Below are 15907 nucleotides of genomic sequence, written 5' to 3' on the forward strand. Positions count from 1 at the left end.
CCTTAAGCACCCTGATAATTCTTCCATTATTTCAGTGCTGGGTCTTCACCTTATGGACAAAAGTACCTTTAAGGGTTAACTCATGATATTATCTCTTGCTGGAGAAAGCAACAACCTGTCCAGCTGCCTCACATGCCAGGAGCTCTTGCATGTCCTAAGACAGAATGGTTCAAGTGCTGTCGTATCATGCAGCCAAATATAACTCATTGTATCACATGTATTGTATATTCCTCTTGTCACTGGGGCCAAAGGGGGTGGGAAATGGGATTACCGCCATCAAGGGCTGCACTGAATAAACTGGATACATTTAAAAGACAAAGGTAATCAAATGTCAAAATGTGAAACAGCGGTTCTAGCATGATAATGAGCCATTTGTATAAAAGGAGCCTTTCCTTTCCATTTTATGCAGCCCCCCCTCTCCTTATTGGAATCTGAAGAAAGAACTGAAAGCCCTTATCTGAGTTGAGAAAAACAGAATGAAATACCCCCAAAAGACAAATACAAGAAGCAAATATTGGTCTGGTTTTCATCTTATAAATCCACATGGACACAATTGCAAAGCTTTAACAAAGGGATTATGTAAGTATTTAGGTTCCATTCTTATCAGCTGAAATAGATATGATCTTCCCTGTGTGTGTGTGTTTAGTCGTTTAGTCGTGTCCGACTCTTCGTGACCCCATGGACCAGAGCACGCCAGGCCCTCCTGTCTTCTACTGCCTCCCGGAGTTGTGTCAGGTTCATGTTGGTTGCTTCGCAGACACTGTCCAGCCATCTCATCCTCGGTCGTCCCCTTCTCCTCTTGCCGTCACACCTTCCTAACATCAGGGTTTTTTCCAAGGACTCTTTTCTTCTCATGAGATGGCCAAAGTACTGGAGCCTCAGCTTCAGGATCTGTCCTTCCAGTGAGCACTCAGGGTTGATTTCCTTTAGAACTGATAGGTTTGTTCTCCTTGCAGTCTAGGGGATTCCCTAGGAGTGATTAACACATGACATTCTGAACAGGTGAATACTGTACTATTTTTCAGATACAAGAAAGGGTCTGAAGATTACATAACATAAGCCAGAAGCAAGAGAAGTCTACCTGCTCACTTCAAAGGATGAAAAAAACGCACAGTCTCTTAAATTAGGATCCACCTGTGAGTTAGGGCGAATACATCCCGACCCCAAACATTTGTTTGTTTAGCTCTCAAATTGCACATCTCAAGTGATGCCCAAAATAAATTAAAAAATCAGAATGGCATATCAGAGAGAATTGAATTCATTCCTGTCTACACAAGAGTAAGCTTACTGGAAGTTGGTCCAAGGCAGCAAGCTATAGGATTACCCTCTAAATATTAAAGACATATGTTTGTTTTAGTTGCTGTTGTCACTTACTGCTCCGAAAACGTAAAACTGTGATATCACCGATGTAGCAATTGCCAGAAAAGCAGATGAATTGCTCTGTAATCTTTTTGGCCTGAAGACTACTATTAGTCCCAATTAGAGTAGACCCACTGAAATGATGGGACTTTGGTAAGTTAGCTCTTAATGTAAGTCCCCTTAATTCAGTGGTTTCACTCCAGCAGAGACTAATAACTAAATAGAAGCCTTTAAACGATGCCTTGCTAGACAGAACACAATTAAAATAATTCCAAATTGATAATGAAATGGGAAACTGATATAAAATACCTAGATCTGAAATAGCTCACTCAGCAGCAAATGGAAGGACAGCATTTTAACTGACAGTTCCACATGCCTCAATATGATACGTGATCCAGAGCCCAGACTATTTTATCCACCACAGTTCTGATGTGACTGCAGCACATTCAGGACATCACCCAAACAATTGGTAAGAATCCCTTTTCATTAGAACTTTGTATTATGCTATTCAAATAGATAATATATTTTCTACAGAAACTATACAGTAGTTCTATTTTATGTAACAGCCTATGACTTAAAATGTGTTAACACACATAATTATGATGAAGATTGTATTGTTCTGTGTCCTTGGGGTGTCTGACCAGCTGTAAAGAATTAATTAAAATAATTCAGAAATGAGGAAAAAAATTCTTTTGAGAAGAACGTTATGAGAACAAAGTATCTTTCCGGAATCTTTCCGGCTTCTTTTGGTTACCAGATAAGATTCTTCAAGACTGACTGCCAGTTATATGCCAATGTAGACAGTTTAACAGGGTAATCCCATGCACATCTACTCAAAAGTAAGCCACAATGAATTAAATAAAAATGTCTCCTCAGGAAGCTGGCAACAAGAATAAAAGTTTTCCATTCTAGCCATGTGCATGAGTATATGTTGCATGGAAGAATGTAGCCTGGAAGAAGAGAGAGAGAAAGGGAGATAATTTTGTGCCCAAATTTAAAGTTAACTGACATACATGATAGCCTCTAATACTGTGATTGTCAAATGTTGGATTCTCCAGGCAAACATTTGTAACTATTGACAAGTTTTTATCTTTCTCTTATGATACAACGCAAACAACACTTGCTTTAGCTGTTTGTATTTCTCTTTGCTATGATATTCTTGCACCTTGGTCTTGTTGAGCCTAGTCGTGCTTGCACCATGCTTGTGTGACCTGTGATATGATCCATATAAGTGCATGTTTCTTAAGAATGCACAGGCCAAATGGATCTTGCTTGTGAAGTTTAAAAACAACAACAACACACAGAAAATATAGTCTAGAAATATTAATTTTTAAATGTCAGTTTGGTTTCTGTCATGAAACTTCAAGAACATGTAATACCATATAATCAGCACAGATTAGTGCAATATAACCCCAAATCCATTATATCTTGCTCTTATTTGTGTTGGGTAATCTGAGCCTATGTATCCTTACTTGAAACCACACCCCACTGAGTTCAGCAGAACTGACTCCCAGTTAGGTGAGCGTAAGATGTAGCCATCCATCCAGTCATATGCTTGTTGACTTAGGGGTAAGTTGCACTTTGTTCACTGGTTTACTTCCCTAATAAGTTTGCATAGAGCACCAGTCTCACAAGTCAATTAAATGCATCTCTATTCAGAAATAAGTCCTAGTGAGTTTAGTGGGCCTTACTCCCAAGTATGAATATATGTGTTATTCATCATCTCCATCATCCTTCAATTGCCTTCTGAAATTATGTTAGATATACTTAAGAAGAATTTTGTGTACTTTTGACTGAAATAGGTTCAATTTGATGGGTATCAAAATCCTATCTTCCTGCACTTCTTTACAACAAAATATTGGGAAGAAAGTCAAAGCATGTTGCTAGAATACCATGCTGAAGCATGGCGATGCTACTACATGCTGCCTGTGTGACGGGGTGTGTGAACATTTTTGCCTCCCAAATCAAAAGTTTGGGATGCAAAATATGATTGAACTGTTTGAAATGCAGCACCAGAAATGTACGTTGGCAACAGAGATATGCACTGAAACAAACACAAAAATTATATAGAGGGTGTCATCAGAATATGAAGAGGTGCATATTATATCCCAGATGGGCAGGATATAAATCAAATAAATAAATAAATAGTTGTACTGTATACTACATGCCTGTTCTTTATACTAGGACCCAAATGTTTACTCCTGGGTTATGTAGCAATGATGACAGCGAAGTGGAACAAGTATACCTCATCCAAATATGTACCTTACTGTCTGCCAAACATTCTGTTGTATATACTATGAAGATAATGTTTCTGGAAACAAAAGGTCATGTCATTGTTTCATCCTTGTTTGGAATGATTGGCTTATCATGAACTAAGAAGAACTAGTATGGTTAGCACAAAGCCTCCTTAGATCATAAAACGCACATGTCTGTACAGGACAGAGGATTACACAAAATGTCTATCCTATCACTCAGGATGAATTTCGGAGCACACAATATAACTGTGTTTAAGTAAAACTGCAATCATGTGCACACATACCTCAATATATGAATAAAAGGATTGACCTGAAGTAAACATAAATAAATAGGATCATAAGATGCATCTGTTTGTAGCCCTCGGTCCTTTTCCTAGGAAGCTGCCATGCATGCAGGGGTTCTTACATGTATGCATTATCTGATATATTTTGCTGCTAAGTTGGAGCAACAAATACCCTACCCCACTGCCTCACCCAAATATTACTATGAAAGAAAAAAATGTTACTATTGCACACAAGGCAAAAAATCCTATAAACACACTTGCCCATCCCCAGAAGGACAATGGAATAATAATTAATTCTTTACCTATCAGCTTGCGGCGGCTTCAAAATACCTGAAGTCTGTCTACAGCACCTGAAGCAACTGTCTCAACTCTGCCTAATGATAGGACTGCCTCTGATTACTTCACGGTTCCAGAACGCAGCATACATTTTCATATGGATCTATGGTGCATTTTGTGAGGGTTTTAGGAGTCCTTCCCTATTTCCAAAGCCTTTTGATGTAACAGCAGAGCTCCTTATAGCTGGGACTGAGAGGATGAAGAAAACACAAGGCTGGGCAGAGACTGGGCAGGTTTTGGAAAGTAATTACAAGCAGTGGCAGGCTTGTAAATAAAAGGGAGGGAGGCAGGAAGTTGTCAAAAAAGGGAAAGGAAATGGTGTGACAAGAAGGAAACTCTTCATGGTTCTTCCTAGACAGGAAGAAAACCGATACTGTGAGGTGGAAAGAAGCTAGATGTTATTGTTAGCCTGTGTGAAAGCTGATTCCTGAAATCACCTACAAAAGACTCTTCCATGAACAATGCATTTATTAGAGTTATAGTTTGAAGACCCAAGTAGTTGTGTTGTGTACTGCCAAGTCACTTCCGACTTATGACCATTCTAATAGTATATTCAAGGTATGAAAGATGTTTAAGAAGTGGTTTTATTATTGCAATCCAGCAGTGAATTGTCTCGGCCAATCAGGAAACTCAGGTCTCCTGAGTCTTAGTTCAGCATGCTACCCTTTATCTCATTTCCCACATAGTTACTCACCACTATAGTTACATTTTAAAAATGTAATTATTTATATTCCTATTATTTTTTAAAAAGCTCTGACTCTTACAAGCCACTGGCTTGGAATGTGAAAAAAAAACATCTCCCTTGTGACTTTGTTTCCATTTCAATATCCACAACACAATGCAAGACAGTGACACAAAGCAGCACCCAGAAGCAACACCATAGAGTGAAGCCAAATCTCTGTGACTAGAAGAGTACGTAACTCAACAGTTACCACTAGACTGAACAATAAATGAAGATTCCTTTATCAGTACACCTAGCGTGCAAGTAATCTATGCACTGTTGTTCTTCTGACTTACTGCAACCCTAATAGGTGAGAAATATGAGATGTTCAAGAGAGATTTATCAGTGTCATTCATTCCTCAGTTTCCATAGCCAAGTGGGGATTTCAATCCAAGTCTACTCAGTCTGACACTCTGTCCATGACAGCACATTGGCTTCTCAAGTCATTATACTGTATCTGTTGTAAAAACAAAGTCATGCACTAGAAAAGGAATTATTTACAATTAACTAGTGAGTTGTACTAGTAACTTCTAAGTTGGCAATTGTACTCCTGTGTTTTTCCCCCATCTGAAAGGCTAGAAATCAATTTACGCAAGCCTCAGTATTTTTGTCTCTGATTTCCTCTCTGTTCAGTAGCCCATCTGTGTCACATTTTGGCAACAATGCAATTACATCACTTTCGAGAATGATCTTTTTAATTATTATTATTTTTAAAGCAGCTTATGTAATGAACAAGGAAACCAAGACATTTCAATACCTCATTTGTTCTTTATGGATACAGGTTCTACATTAGCTTTTTAGAAGCAAAGGAAGCAGCTGATGATAACAGCCAAATGCACTAAAACAGTCCAAAGAATATCATAATGGGAAAACCTGATCATTCATAATGAATGACAGTGGCTGCTTAAATGGAACATTATTGTTCAAGTTGAAAGCTACTCATACTAACGGAGCACTTAGAAACATTGACTCCATAGCCTGGAGTCAATGTAGAGTTGAAACAGTAGTTCTGATGTAATAATAATGATGTAATAAATGAAGGTTCAGGATTTCATGGCTGCCATGACAACCATGGGGCTGTCTCAATATGTTATTGGCCCGACACATGAAAAGGGCCATACCTTGGACTTGGGTTTTCTCAATGGGACTGGAAGATGGTGGTTTAGATATGGAGGGGCTGGTTGTGACCCCATTGTCCTGGTCAAGTCTATTAGCTTCTTCTCCCCTCTGAAAGGGTCAGGAATCTAGTAAGATGATCCACCCCTGGAGACTAATGGATCCAGATGGTTTCCTGAATGCTCTGGGAGATTATCCATCTGATATGGTCAGCGCTCCTGTTGAAGCTCATGTCACCCTATGGAATAGGGAGATGACCCGGGCGGTTGACACGATTGCGCCTAAGCGCCCTCTCCCTGCATACAGAGCCCAGACAGCTCCTTGGTATACTTCTGAACTGCAGGAAATGAAGAGAGAGGGGAGACAGTTGGAGCGCAGGTAGAGGAAATCCCACCGGGAGTCCAATCGAACACAACTTAGAGCCCATTATTTGGCCTATTTTGTGGCAGTATGGCTGGCAAAATGGCAATATTTCTCCAGCTGTATTGCTTCCTCAGAATGTCATCCAGCAGAGCTGTTTCGGGTGCTCAACCGGGAAATACAGTGGAGGTCCTGGACTGCTCATCAGCTCGCTGTAATGTGTTTGCCATCCATTTTGAGGGGAAAATCACTCAGTTTCGCAATGGGTTGGACTCCACCGTTACTGCAGAATCAGAGGATGTGTCCAGTGTGCTGTGCTTAGGTCAAATATTAATGGATGAATTTCAATTGTTGAGACCTGAGGATGTGGACAGGGTGCTTGGATCTGTCCGTTCTACCACCACTCTGCTCAACTCTTGCCCATCTTGGCTAATTGGAAGATCTGCCAGGGGGGTTCGCACCTGGGTCCAGGAGGCTGTGAACAGCTCTTTGAGAGAGAGAATGGTCCCTACCACCTTGAAAGAAGTGGTAATTCGGCCACTCCTTTAAAAGCCTAACCTGGATCCAAGGCTTGTGGTTAACTACCGACCGGTAACGAACCTCCCTTACTTGGGCAAAGTGTTGGAGTGGGTTGTGACCGGGCAACTCCAGGTGCTGCTGGATGAAATGGATTTTATGGATCTATTTCAATCAGGTTTCAGGACAGGTTTTGGTATGGAGATTGCCTTGGTCACCCTGTATGATGACCTTTGCCGGAAGAGAGACGGGAGTGTGACCCTGTTGGTACTCCTGGACCTCTCAGCAGCTTTTGACACCATCAGCCATGGTGTCCTTCTGAATAGACTGGCTGGGTTGGGAGTTGGGGGCACCACTTTTTGGTGGTTCTGCTCCTTCCTAGCTGACCATGTCCAGAGGGTTGTGCTGGGGGAAAGTTGTTCTGTCCCATGGCATTTATGTCATGGAGTTCCTCAGGGCTCGATACTGCCCCCCATGCTGTTTAACATTTACATGAAACCGCTGGGAGAGGTCATCAGGAGGTTTGGGCTGAGGAGTCAGCAATATGCTGACAACACTCAGATCTACCTCTCGTTTTCCACCAATCCAGGTAGGCGGTTTCTATGCTGAACTCCTGTCTGGACCTGATAATGAACTGGATGAGGGTTAATAAACTGAAACTCAATCCAGACAAGACAGAAATGCTGTTAGTGGGTGCTTCGCTGGACAGGCTGGAGGGCCATTTCTCTGCCCTGAAATGGGTTACACTCCCCCTAAGGGACAGGGTCGACAGCCTGGGGGTGCTCCTGGACCTCAGTCTAACTCTGGAAGCCCAGGTGGACTCGGCACCTTCCTTCAGATGAGCAAATTATACAAAAAGAAAATAAATAAATAACTAAAAAAAACACAGTTTATAAATAAAAAACTAAAAATATACAGCAAATTTTAAAAGAACACCAGGTGATTAGCCCTGAAATGTAGTCCTGTTCTGTCTTCCTCTGTTGTGAGACCTTGTCCTCTTAGTTATTGCTGGTCTTGATGTTATTATCGATGTTATTGAGATTGCTGTTAATAATAATAAAGGTGCTGTTATAATAATAAAGGTTCCAAAGGCAGGAACGCTGGTCCAGCTGGGCCCTGGCACAAGCTTCTGGCCTTTACAGCCTTCCTCCCCTTCAAGCCAAGTGGCTGGTGTTGAAGAAGGGGTGAGGCAGCCTGAAGCAGCAACAGGGGCCCAGTCCTGCAGGGCCAAGGGAGTCCAAGCTGGAAATTCCCTCAGAACACTGTCTCTCACCCAGTATTTAGGTATTTCGTTAAAATTTGTATCTGTCATAAAATACCAGTTGGTATTTTTATAATTTTGATTGACTGCCTGATATCTTTGAATCATCATCATCATCACCACCATCTTAGAACTGCAGGGCTAGATGGGTTGCTATAAATCATTGAGTCCATCCTCTGTCAATTTGTACCCAAACCACTGAGCTCTCCAAGAGTTCATAAAACTCTTGTTCCAAATTCAACATGTTGGACTAAGTATGTGCCATGAAGTTCCTTCTCCCGTCCCATAAATAATACTATGTGGAAGTGGGGGGTGGGGAATTTTCATTGGGAACATAGCATGCAGAGAGATCAAATTATTCCCTCACCTGACATGATCCCCACTACACCCAGCAAAGCAATTTGCTTCAGAAAACTTTGCACAAAGTAATTGCTATTTGGTGAAGATTGGGTGTTCCCAACTTTCCTAGGGGGACCACTTTGTGGGTGTATAACTTTGATGTCTGAAATCTGATCTTCATCAAACGTGGAGGGATTGCAGAGGAGAGTCATTAGAAGCTTCTCTGGATTTTGGTGTATCTATGTGTCTGGGGAAAACTTTCCTGTTTTTTTCCCTTTTTAAAAATTATTTAAAACATGCTAAACCCAATTCAAATACATTTCCCCCAGTAAAACGAAGCTCTTAGACAACCAAAATTGGTAAAATACAAAATCAATGTTCTGCCCACTTCATTGGAAGTTGGAAACATATATTTTTTAGTACCAGTTATTGCACCTTGAGATTCTGCAAGTTCTAGTCCAAAAATAATAATTCCAAACACTGCTTCAAATACAAATTCAGAACAGTTCATCTTCACTTGCATTTTAACAAGGATTTGCTTCCCTGTGTTGCATTCTTAGTGTGCATCCCATTTCTACACTCCATGAGACTGCTAGAAATTAGAGATCAAAAAAAATTTCATTGTATTAGACAGCATTCATGGAACATTTTAACAGCTCCTGAGACTTGTTATAAGGGGGGGAAAAGAGTCCTCCTCAAGAATTCACACATCGTAAGGATCATGAGTGTTTCATAGGGGAAAAATCACACACAGAGAAATCTGCACATTTAAAAATGTGAAATGTTCAAATGTGTGCAATTGAAAAAAATACACAAACATACTTGAGTTAATGAGAAAAAGGGTGCATTAGGTGAAATGTGTAAATAAGTGTTCAGAATCATAAGAATAGATTAATGGTATACAGAATTCAGTATGAGGAGGAGTAAAACAACCACAACAGGAAATAAGATCGGAAAGAAATGCAGGTGGGGTTTGGAGAAAGGAAACAAAATTAAGGCTGAAAAATTTTCACATACGTATCTTATAGAAATGCAGGAAAGAAATAACTATCAAGGTTTATTTGTTCTCCTGGCAAAATTTTCAAGTTGTATGCCCCCCCCTTCCTGTTTCACAATCCGCCCTGGATGAGGGGCCAAGTTGGGTTTTTTCTACACGTTTCTTATGCAGACATTATTATTTCTAGCAGGTTCAGTATGAAGCAAAGATCAAGACTTCTTTTCTGTTCACTGGTCCTTCTGGTGAAACTTTGCTGTTACTTGGATGTAGTCGCTGAGGAAGACCCTCAACCCTCTGCTGGAGGAACTTGTGCAAACTGGATGGCAGGTGCACCTGGCTACCCAGGTCACAATGGAGCCCCAGGCAGAGACGGCAGAGATGGAAGAGATGGCGAAAAGGGAGAGAAAGGAGAACAAGGTGAGAGGCTTTCCTCATCCATTCTTTTCAAGGCAGCTGTTCCCTCAAGAGGTGTAAACTTTTGTGGACTTGTATATGACTCTCAATAAATCAGGAGGATTGTGATCAGAATTAATCAAAATTTAATTATACATGAATGTTCTCCCTTTCAATGGGGAAACATAAAAACAAAGTTAAAGATGGTCTTTGTTCTCCTCTCCTTAAAAGACAGACAGACAGACACATGACTTTATATTCATATATAATAGATAATAGAAAGTAAGAGATTCTGCAAAGTGGTAGTGCAAAACATGCCATGAAGTTGAAGCATTAAGTAAAATCTCAGTAATATCAGACATAAACTCCTACGTACTAGGAAAAAAACTAAGAGAGCCTGCCTGAAAAAAGTGCTCTGTTTTACTGATATTTCCAATGCAAGGGCACAGTGAAAACAAATACAAGAAGTGATTATGAGGACAATTATGAAACATTCCAATATATATATTTTATTACTGTTACCATAACGTTGCCAAAAAAAAAAAAAAAAACAATCCAGAGATGGGACATGTTTCATTTTTGAATATAATTTCCAAAACCCTGAAGCCAGCATGGCATTTTGGCATTAGAGAAAATCTGATGGGGGTGAGTCTACCATGTGGATTAAGAGGGAGGTCATCTTCCTGCCCTCTTGGCACCATCACATCCCTTCACCAGAGGACTCCAGAGCAAGATTTTCAGAGTCTTCAGAGGAAGAGGGAAAGGGGAAGAAGAAAGGGATGGCATACCCCACTGTTCTTCTATGTTAAACATGCTGGTTCATCAATATAGATGGGGAAGTGTCCAGTCTTTGCCACTTCTTTACATGCAGTAACGGTAATGCTATTTTCTGCTTACACATGTTGTTCCTTCCACTTTAGGGTAATGGCCTACTAATATGAAGAAGAAAAACACACACACACACACACACAAATATATCAGAAAAATAAGAAAAGGGAAAAGGCATACTTGGCTTCAGACTTACACAATCTGAAGAGTTCCTTCCTCACAAGTATTTGTCTTTGAACTTTGCATTGGGCCTTGCCTTCCTCTTCTATATTTCAGGCAGAGGTTTTAAATGATGGTAAATTGCACGGAATGAAAGATGGTGACATTAACAACAACAATAACATGAAATGAAGAGTTGAGAATAAAAAGACCACCTTAATAATTAAAGCATTTCAAAATTGAAAGAGCTGTTAGTTTTAGTTTATTTATTTATTATTTATTTATTTACAATATTTTTTAGCCGCACCATTGCCAGTGGCTTTGATCTCTATTCTTCAGCTGTTTCTTTTTATTCAGGCTTTTATATTATGTTTTATTGCCATCTAATATTTTATGGTTTTAATCTCACTTTTGTGAACTGTTTAGCGTGCACTAAATACTGGATATTACAGAAATGAATGAAATAAATATAATACACTTGAACAAATCAACAGAATCATAAAACCTAAAGGAAACTCAATAGCAGCAAACTCAATCTCTCAGAACATACTCGGGAGCAAATTACATAAAAACTATTAGGATCTGTGGCGGTTTTTGTTTTGTAATTTTAGTAGCCTTGGTGAAGGGTGTAGTACCTTTTATTGGCTGAAATCCAGTCATAGGACACAACTGGAGTAGGCTCACTGAATCAGTGGGACTTATGGAGTACTTGACTAACCCAATCTCCATCGATTCAATGGGATTTCTAGTTGCATCTTTCGACTGGATTTCAGCCAATATTTCTTTCCATGCCCCTTTTCCAAATGTCATTTCCCCCCACAACTCTTATGAGCATTAGTGAGAGAAATGGGAGCCTCACCTCAACATTTCAGAGTGAAGCACTCTATCCCCATTCATACCATGCACTCAGTACCCATGGTTAGAAGCTCCCACATTCTCCTCCTCCAGTGTTACTTACCCTGCAGTTTGTCTCTTTGCCTGGAGCCCTGGGCAAGCACCAAGTTATTACTAGTATGAAAGTATATTGTGATTTGTAGGCTTGATAACAAACAGGGCAGCATTACTTAGGCAGACTGAAAATATCATACAAAGTGATACATTATATTTTTGTCCTGAAGGAACGTGGGGTCTTTTCAACTTAGTTTCTTTGGATGATTGAGGATGTTCTGCTCTAATAAAAATCAATTTATTTGGTAGGTACACCTGGTCCAAAGGGGGATGATGGAAGTTTAGGAGCCATTGGTGCTCAAGGTCCTCGAGGTCTCGCAGGATCCCCAGGAATGAAAGGAGAAAGAGGCGACAGTGCTGCCATTTACCGATCAGCCTTTAGTGTCGGCCTAACAGCCAGAGTCCCATACCCAAATATCCCCATCAAATTCACAAAAATCTTCTATAATGAGCAAAATCACTACGATCTGACAACAGGGAAGTTCCGGTGCAACATTCCTGGTGTGCACTATTTTGCGTATCATCTCACTGTATATGCTGCAGATGTGAAGGTCAGCTTGTACAAGAAAGACAAGGCAGTCATCATCACCTATGACCAGTACCAGAAAAATGATGTTGACCAGGCATCTGGTTCTGTTTTGCTTCACCTAGAAGTTGGCGATGAAGTCTGGCTTCAAGTCTATGGTGAAGAAGAAAACAATGGGGTCTATGCTGATAATGTTAATGATTCTACTTTTATGGGATTCTTGCTCTATCCAGATATGGTTGTTGGGCAACCCCCTGAGCACTGAGGAGAACAGAGAAGAATAGTTTAATAATAGAATAATACTCGCCTCTCAGACTAAGCAAAGCAAAGTGTTAGATCAGTTCTAGGTGGTTCATATCTATGTAAATGTTCACTGCTAGAACATCGCGATGACCTATGCCTGTGAATGAGCCCAGATTTAGACCTATTAACACAACTTTATTATCACCTATGAAACTCAATGGTGTTTTAGGAAGCCGGTTCCTCTTCCTTACGGGTATAATAATCAAATATAGCAAAATCAAATTACATTCATGCATAAGGGATTCAAGGCTCTCTGCCTTTAGTAATGAGTTTTTTAAATAGTTATTTTAACAAGAAAAGTAAACAATGAATTTGTAATTACGTGCACAAAGTAACAGAGAAGCATTAATTGTACTTTTGGTAGATGTATAGGAATTGGTGGTTGAGAGCATCATTATAAACATGTGGCTTTCAGTGTGGATTTTCATTACACTTAACGTTTTCTGTTACATTTTAACACATATTATTACAGTTTCTTTTGTGGGTTATTTGGCTTCTGCAATAGCATATGGCAGAAATATAGTAAGTACTTTAAAAAGAAATAGGGTTTGTGACATATTTTAGGCATATAATCATTGAATTACAAATAAAAATATTGTCTAGTCACTGTTCTGTTTCTTTATTTGTTATGTATTTGAATTAGGTTCTTTGATCAGAAATAAATTAAGCAAGGAGAATCTGGACAAAACTGTTGCAATACAAACAGTTCAACATTCAGTGAAATTTCACTCATCTTGACTCTTTGAATAGTGCATATCCTTTATTCAAATACATTTATTCAAATACAGTCATGTCATCTTCTTCTGGTTGTTGCACAACGGTGGAGGGCAGAGTTTCGCTTAACTGGGGCTTATTTTTGGGGTAGGACTTATATTACAAGCATCCTGAAAAATCATACTAGGGCTTATTTTCAGGTTAGGTCTATTTTCAGGGAAAGAGGGTACAGGCATACATACAGTCTAAATTGTAAGAAATAATTGCTTTTCAAGCATGTGATGCTCCTTTAATTTGTATTGAGACACACCTGTCACAAGTAAAAGGCATGAGCAATATAATAATCACACTTGCAACCAGTTAAGATGGAGAAAAGTTGACTCAACCTTTGTGTTGTGTGTGACACTGAGCATGGAGAAAAGAATGAAGTGTAAAGAGTTGTCTGTGAATTTGAGAGGAAAAATATGGAAAAACATCAACACTCAAGGCTACAAGTCCATCTCCAGAGATCTTAATGTTCCTGTGTCCACTGTGCGCAATATCATCAAGAGGTTTACAGCCCATGGCACTGTAGCTAACCTCCCTGGATGTGGACGGAAGAGTAAAATGAGTGAAAAATTACAATGAAGGGTTGCTCGAATGGTGGATACAGAACCCAGATTAACTTCCCAACAAATTCAAGCTGATCTGCAGACACAGGGTACAACAGTGTCAGCTCACACTGTCGATTGCCATCTGAATGAAAAGGGACTCCATGGTAGGAGACCCAGGAGGATACCACTGCTGACACAAAGGCTTAAAAAAGCAAGACTAGAGTATGCAACTGCAGCAATTTGAGAGAGGGGTTGCATTTTCTGACACAATTGCAAGGGTGCCATGACTGTACATACATACATACATACATACATACATACATACATACATACATACATACATACATACATACATACATACATACATACATACATACATACATACATACATACATACATACATACATACATACATACATACATACATACATACATACATACATACAGGTCTGGCAAAATGTATTCTTGATAAATGTTGGCACTGAATAATCAAAGCATTGATTCTCAAAATAATGGGTGGGCAACTGTGACTCTCCCTATTTATTTATTTTTTTACTGGTCCTCCTCTAATACCATATAATTGGGAAGGACCTCTGGGCATTGTAGGCCATGAAGGAAGGACCACAGTCACCAGCTCCTATTCTAGATGCTCATAAACTGGAAATGTACTAGTAATCTTTTCTAGAACTGTGCCTGTATAAATATGAGGCTGATTAGTCTGTAGTTTTCTCAGATACATTGTGGTAAGAGATTGAAAAAAATGCAACAAATATTCTTTAAAAACACGAATTTTACACAATTCAACCCAGTAAGTATACATGTTTTCCCTTACATTTTCCTGAATCTTTCCTTGCCTAATGAAAGCTGAAATGTCTAGATTCTGAAAAAGTTACTCATCTGCATTAAACTCTCAATTTTTGCCCTAGTCAATATTATGAGTCCCAGAAAGTAATTTTTGCAGGCTGTAGAAATTGTGTCTTTTGACTTTGACTCATTTAAAGCTGCATTGATAAATGCTTACAGTCAAAAAGACTGAAGAAGCAGGACTAGGCTGTAGTCTCTGTAAGAGTCCACAAGATGGTGCAAGCATATCAATGATCACCCATTCATAGAGATTCCTAGATTTTTCTCTTTTGCTGGAAGGAAAGAGTCCCCTGAGGTGGCTGGCATTAAATCTCTCTCTCTCTCTCTCTCTCTCTCTCTCTCTCTCTCTCTCTCTCTCTCTCTCTCTCTCTCTCTCTCTCACACACACACACACACACACACACACACACACACACACACACACACACACACACACACACACCACTGAAACACTTGTTTCATCCTGTCTTGACCATTTGAACCTAACGGACTGCTTATCTGCCACAGTTGCAAATACGTCTATCACATATTTCAAAACACACAGCACCTGTAGAGCCCCTCTTATTGGCTTGATAATTATTGCTCAGGTGTTTCCTCACAAAGTTTTAGTGCCTTGTAAAAGCACCATCTGTGTCCTCAAGCCACATAGGCTTATATAGTACCCAGAAGTTTTATAAATTATGAATTCTGTTTATTAGCCAGTGGTTCCATACGGGTGGGCTAAGCACACTGTGCTAGCACATTGAAACAATAACATTGACAGCACATATTGTACTGAGAGACCTCAGCAAGTAGCACCAGCAAAAAAACAAACAAAAGTCCCCATATGGAGTGTTTCTGGCTGGCCAGCCACACCCTCTTCCAAGACATTCCATTGATGCCCATACCCCTGTTCCATGTTTTCAATCACTGAAAATCATGTCAGCTCTCTGTTCCATTGAACATGCTGTGTCAGTCCATGAGCTGTGTGTGTGTTTCTCCCATTGAGCTCCCCACACTTCACCAAAGATATTTTATGCAATAGCAAAAATGTGG

At 39.8% G+C, this 15907-nt stretch overlaps 1 protein-coding gene across 2 annotated transcripts; it reads left to right on the plus strand.

Annotated features, from left to right (window-relative positions):
• The first annotated feature begins 314 nt into the window (after positions 1-314).
• Positions 315-13307, plus strand: ADIPOQ (adiponectin, C1Q and collagen domain containing). Of its 2 annotated transcripts, none has more exons than XM_072995920.2 (4): positions 315-579; positions 1026-1828; positions 9732-9961; positions 12122-13307. In XM_072995920.2, the coding sequence occupies exons 3-4, from the start codon at positions 9742-9744 to the stop codon at positions 12661-12663; spliced, it is 762 nt and encodes a 253-aa protein (XP_072852021.2). In that variant the 5' UTR covers positions 315-579; positions 1026-1828; positions 9732-9741; the 3' UTR covers positions 12664-13307. The 2 variants fall into 2 exon arrangements, with proteins under 2 accessions (XP_072852021.2, XP_020667240.3); XM_020811581.3 differs by having other exon boundaries at positions 9735-9961.
• Positions 13308-15907: the final 2600 nt, after the last annotated feature.

Source organism: Pogona vitticeps, chromosome 3 (assembly GCF_051106095.1).
Source record: "Pogona vitticeps strain Pit_001003342236 chromosome 3, PviZW2.1, whole genome shotgun sequence".
In the NCBI taxonomy this organism is placed as follows: domain Eukaryota; kingdom Metazoa; phylum Chordata; class Lepidosauria; order Squamata; family Agamidae; genus Pogona; species Pogona vitticeps.

Excerpts from the sequence above, each read along its gene's own strand:
- ADIPOQ (XM_072995920.2), top strand. The coding sequence starts at position 9,742 with ATGAAGCAAAGATCAAGACTTCTTTTCTGTTCACTGGTCCTTCTGGTG. Across the intron at positions 9,962-12,121 it reads GGGAGAGAAAGGAGAACAAG|GTACACCTGGTCCAAAGGGG; the intron begins GTGAGAGGCTTT and ends TTTATTTGGTAG.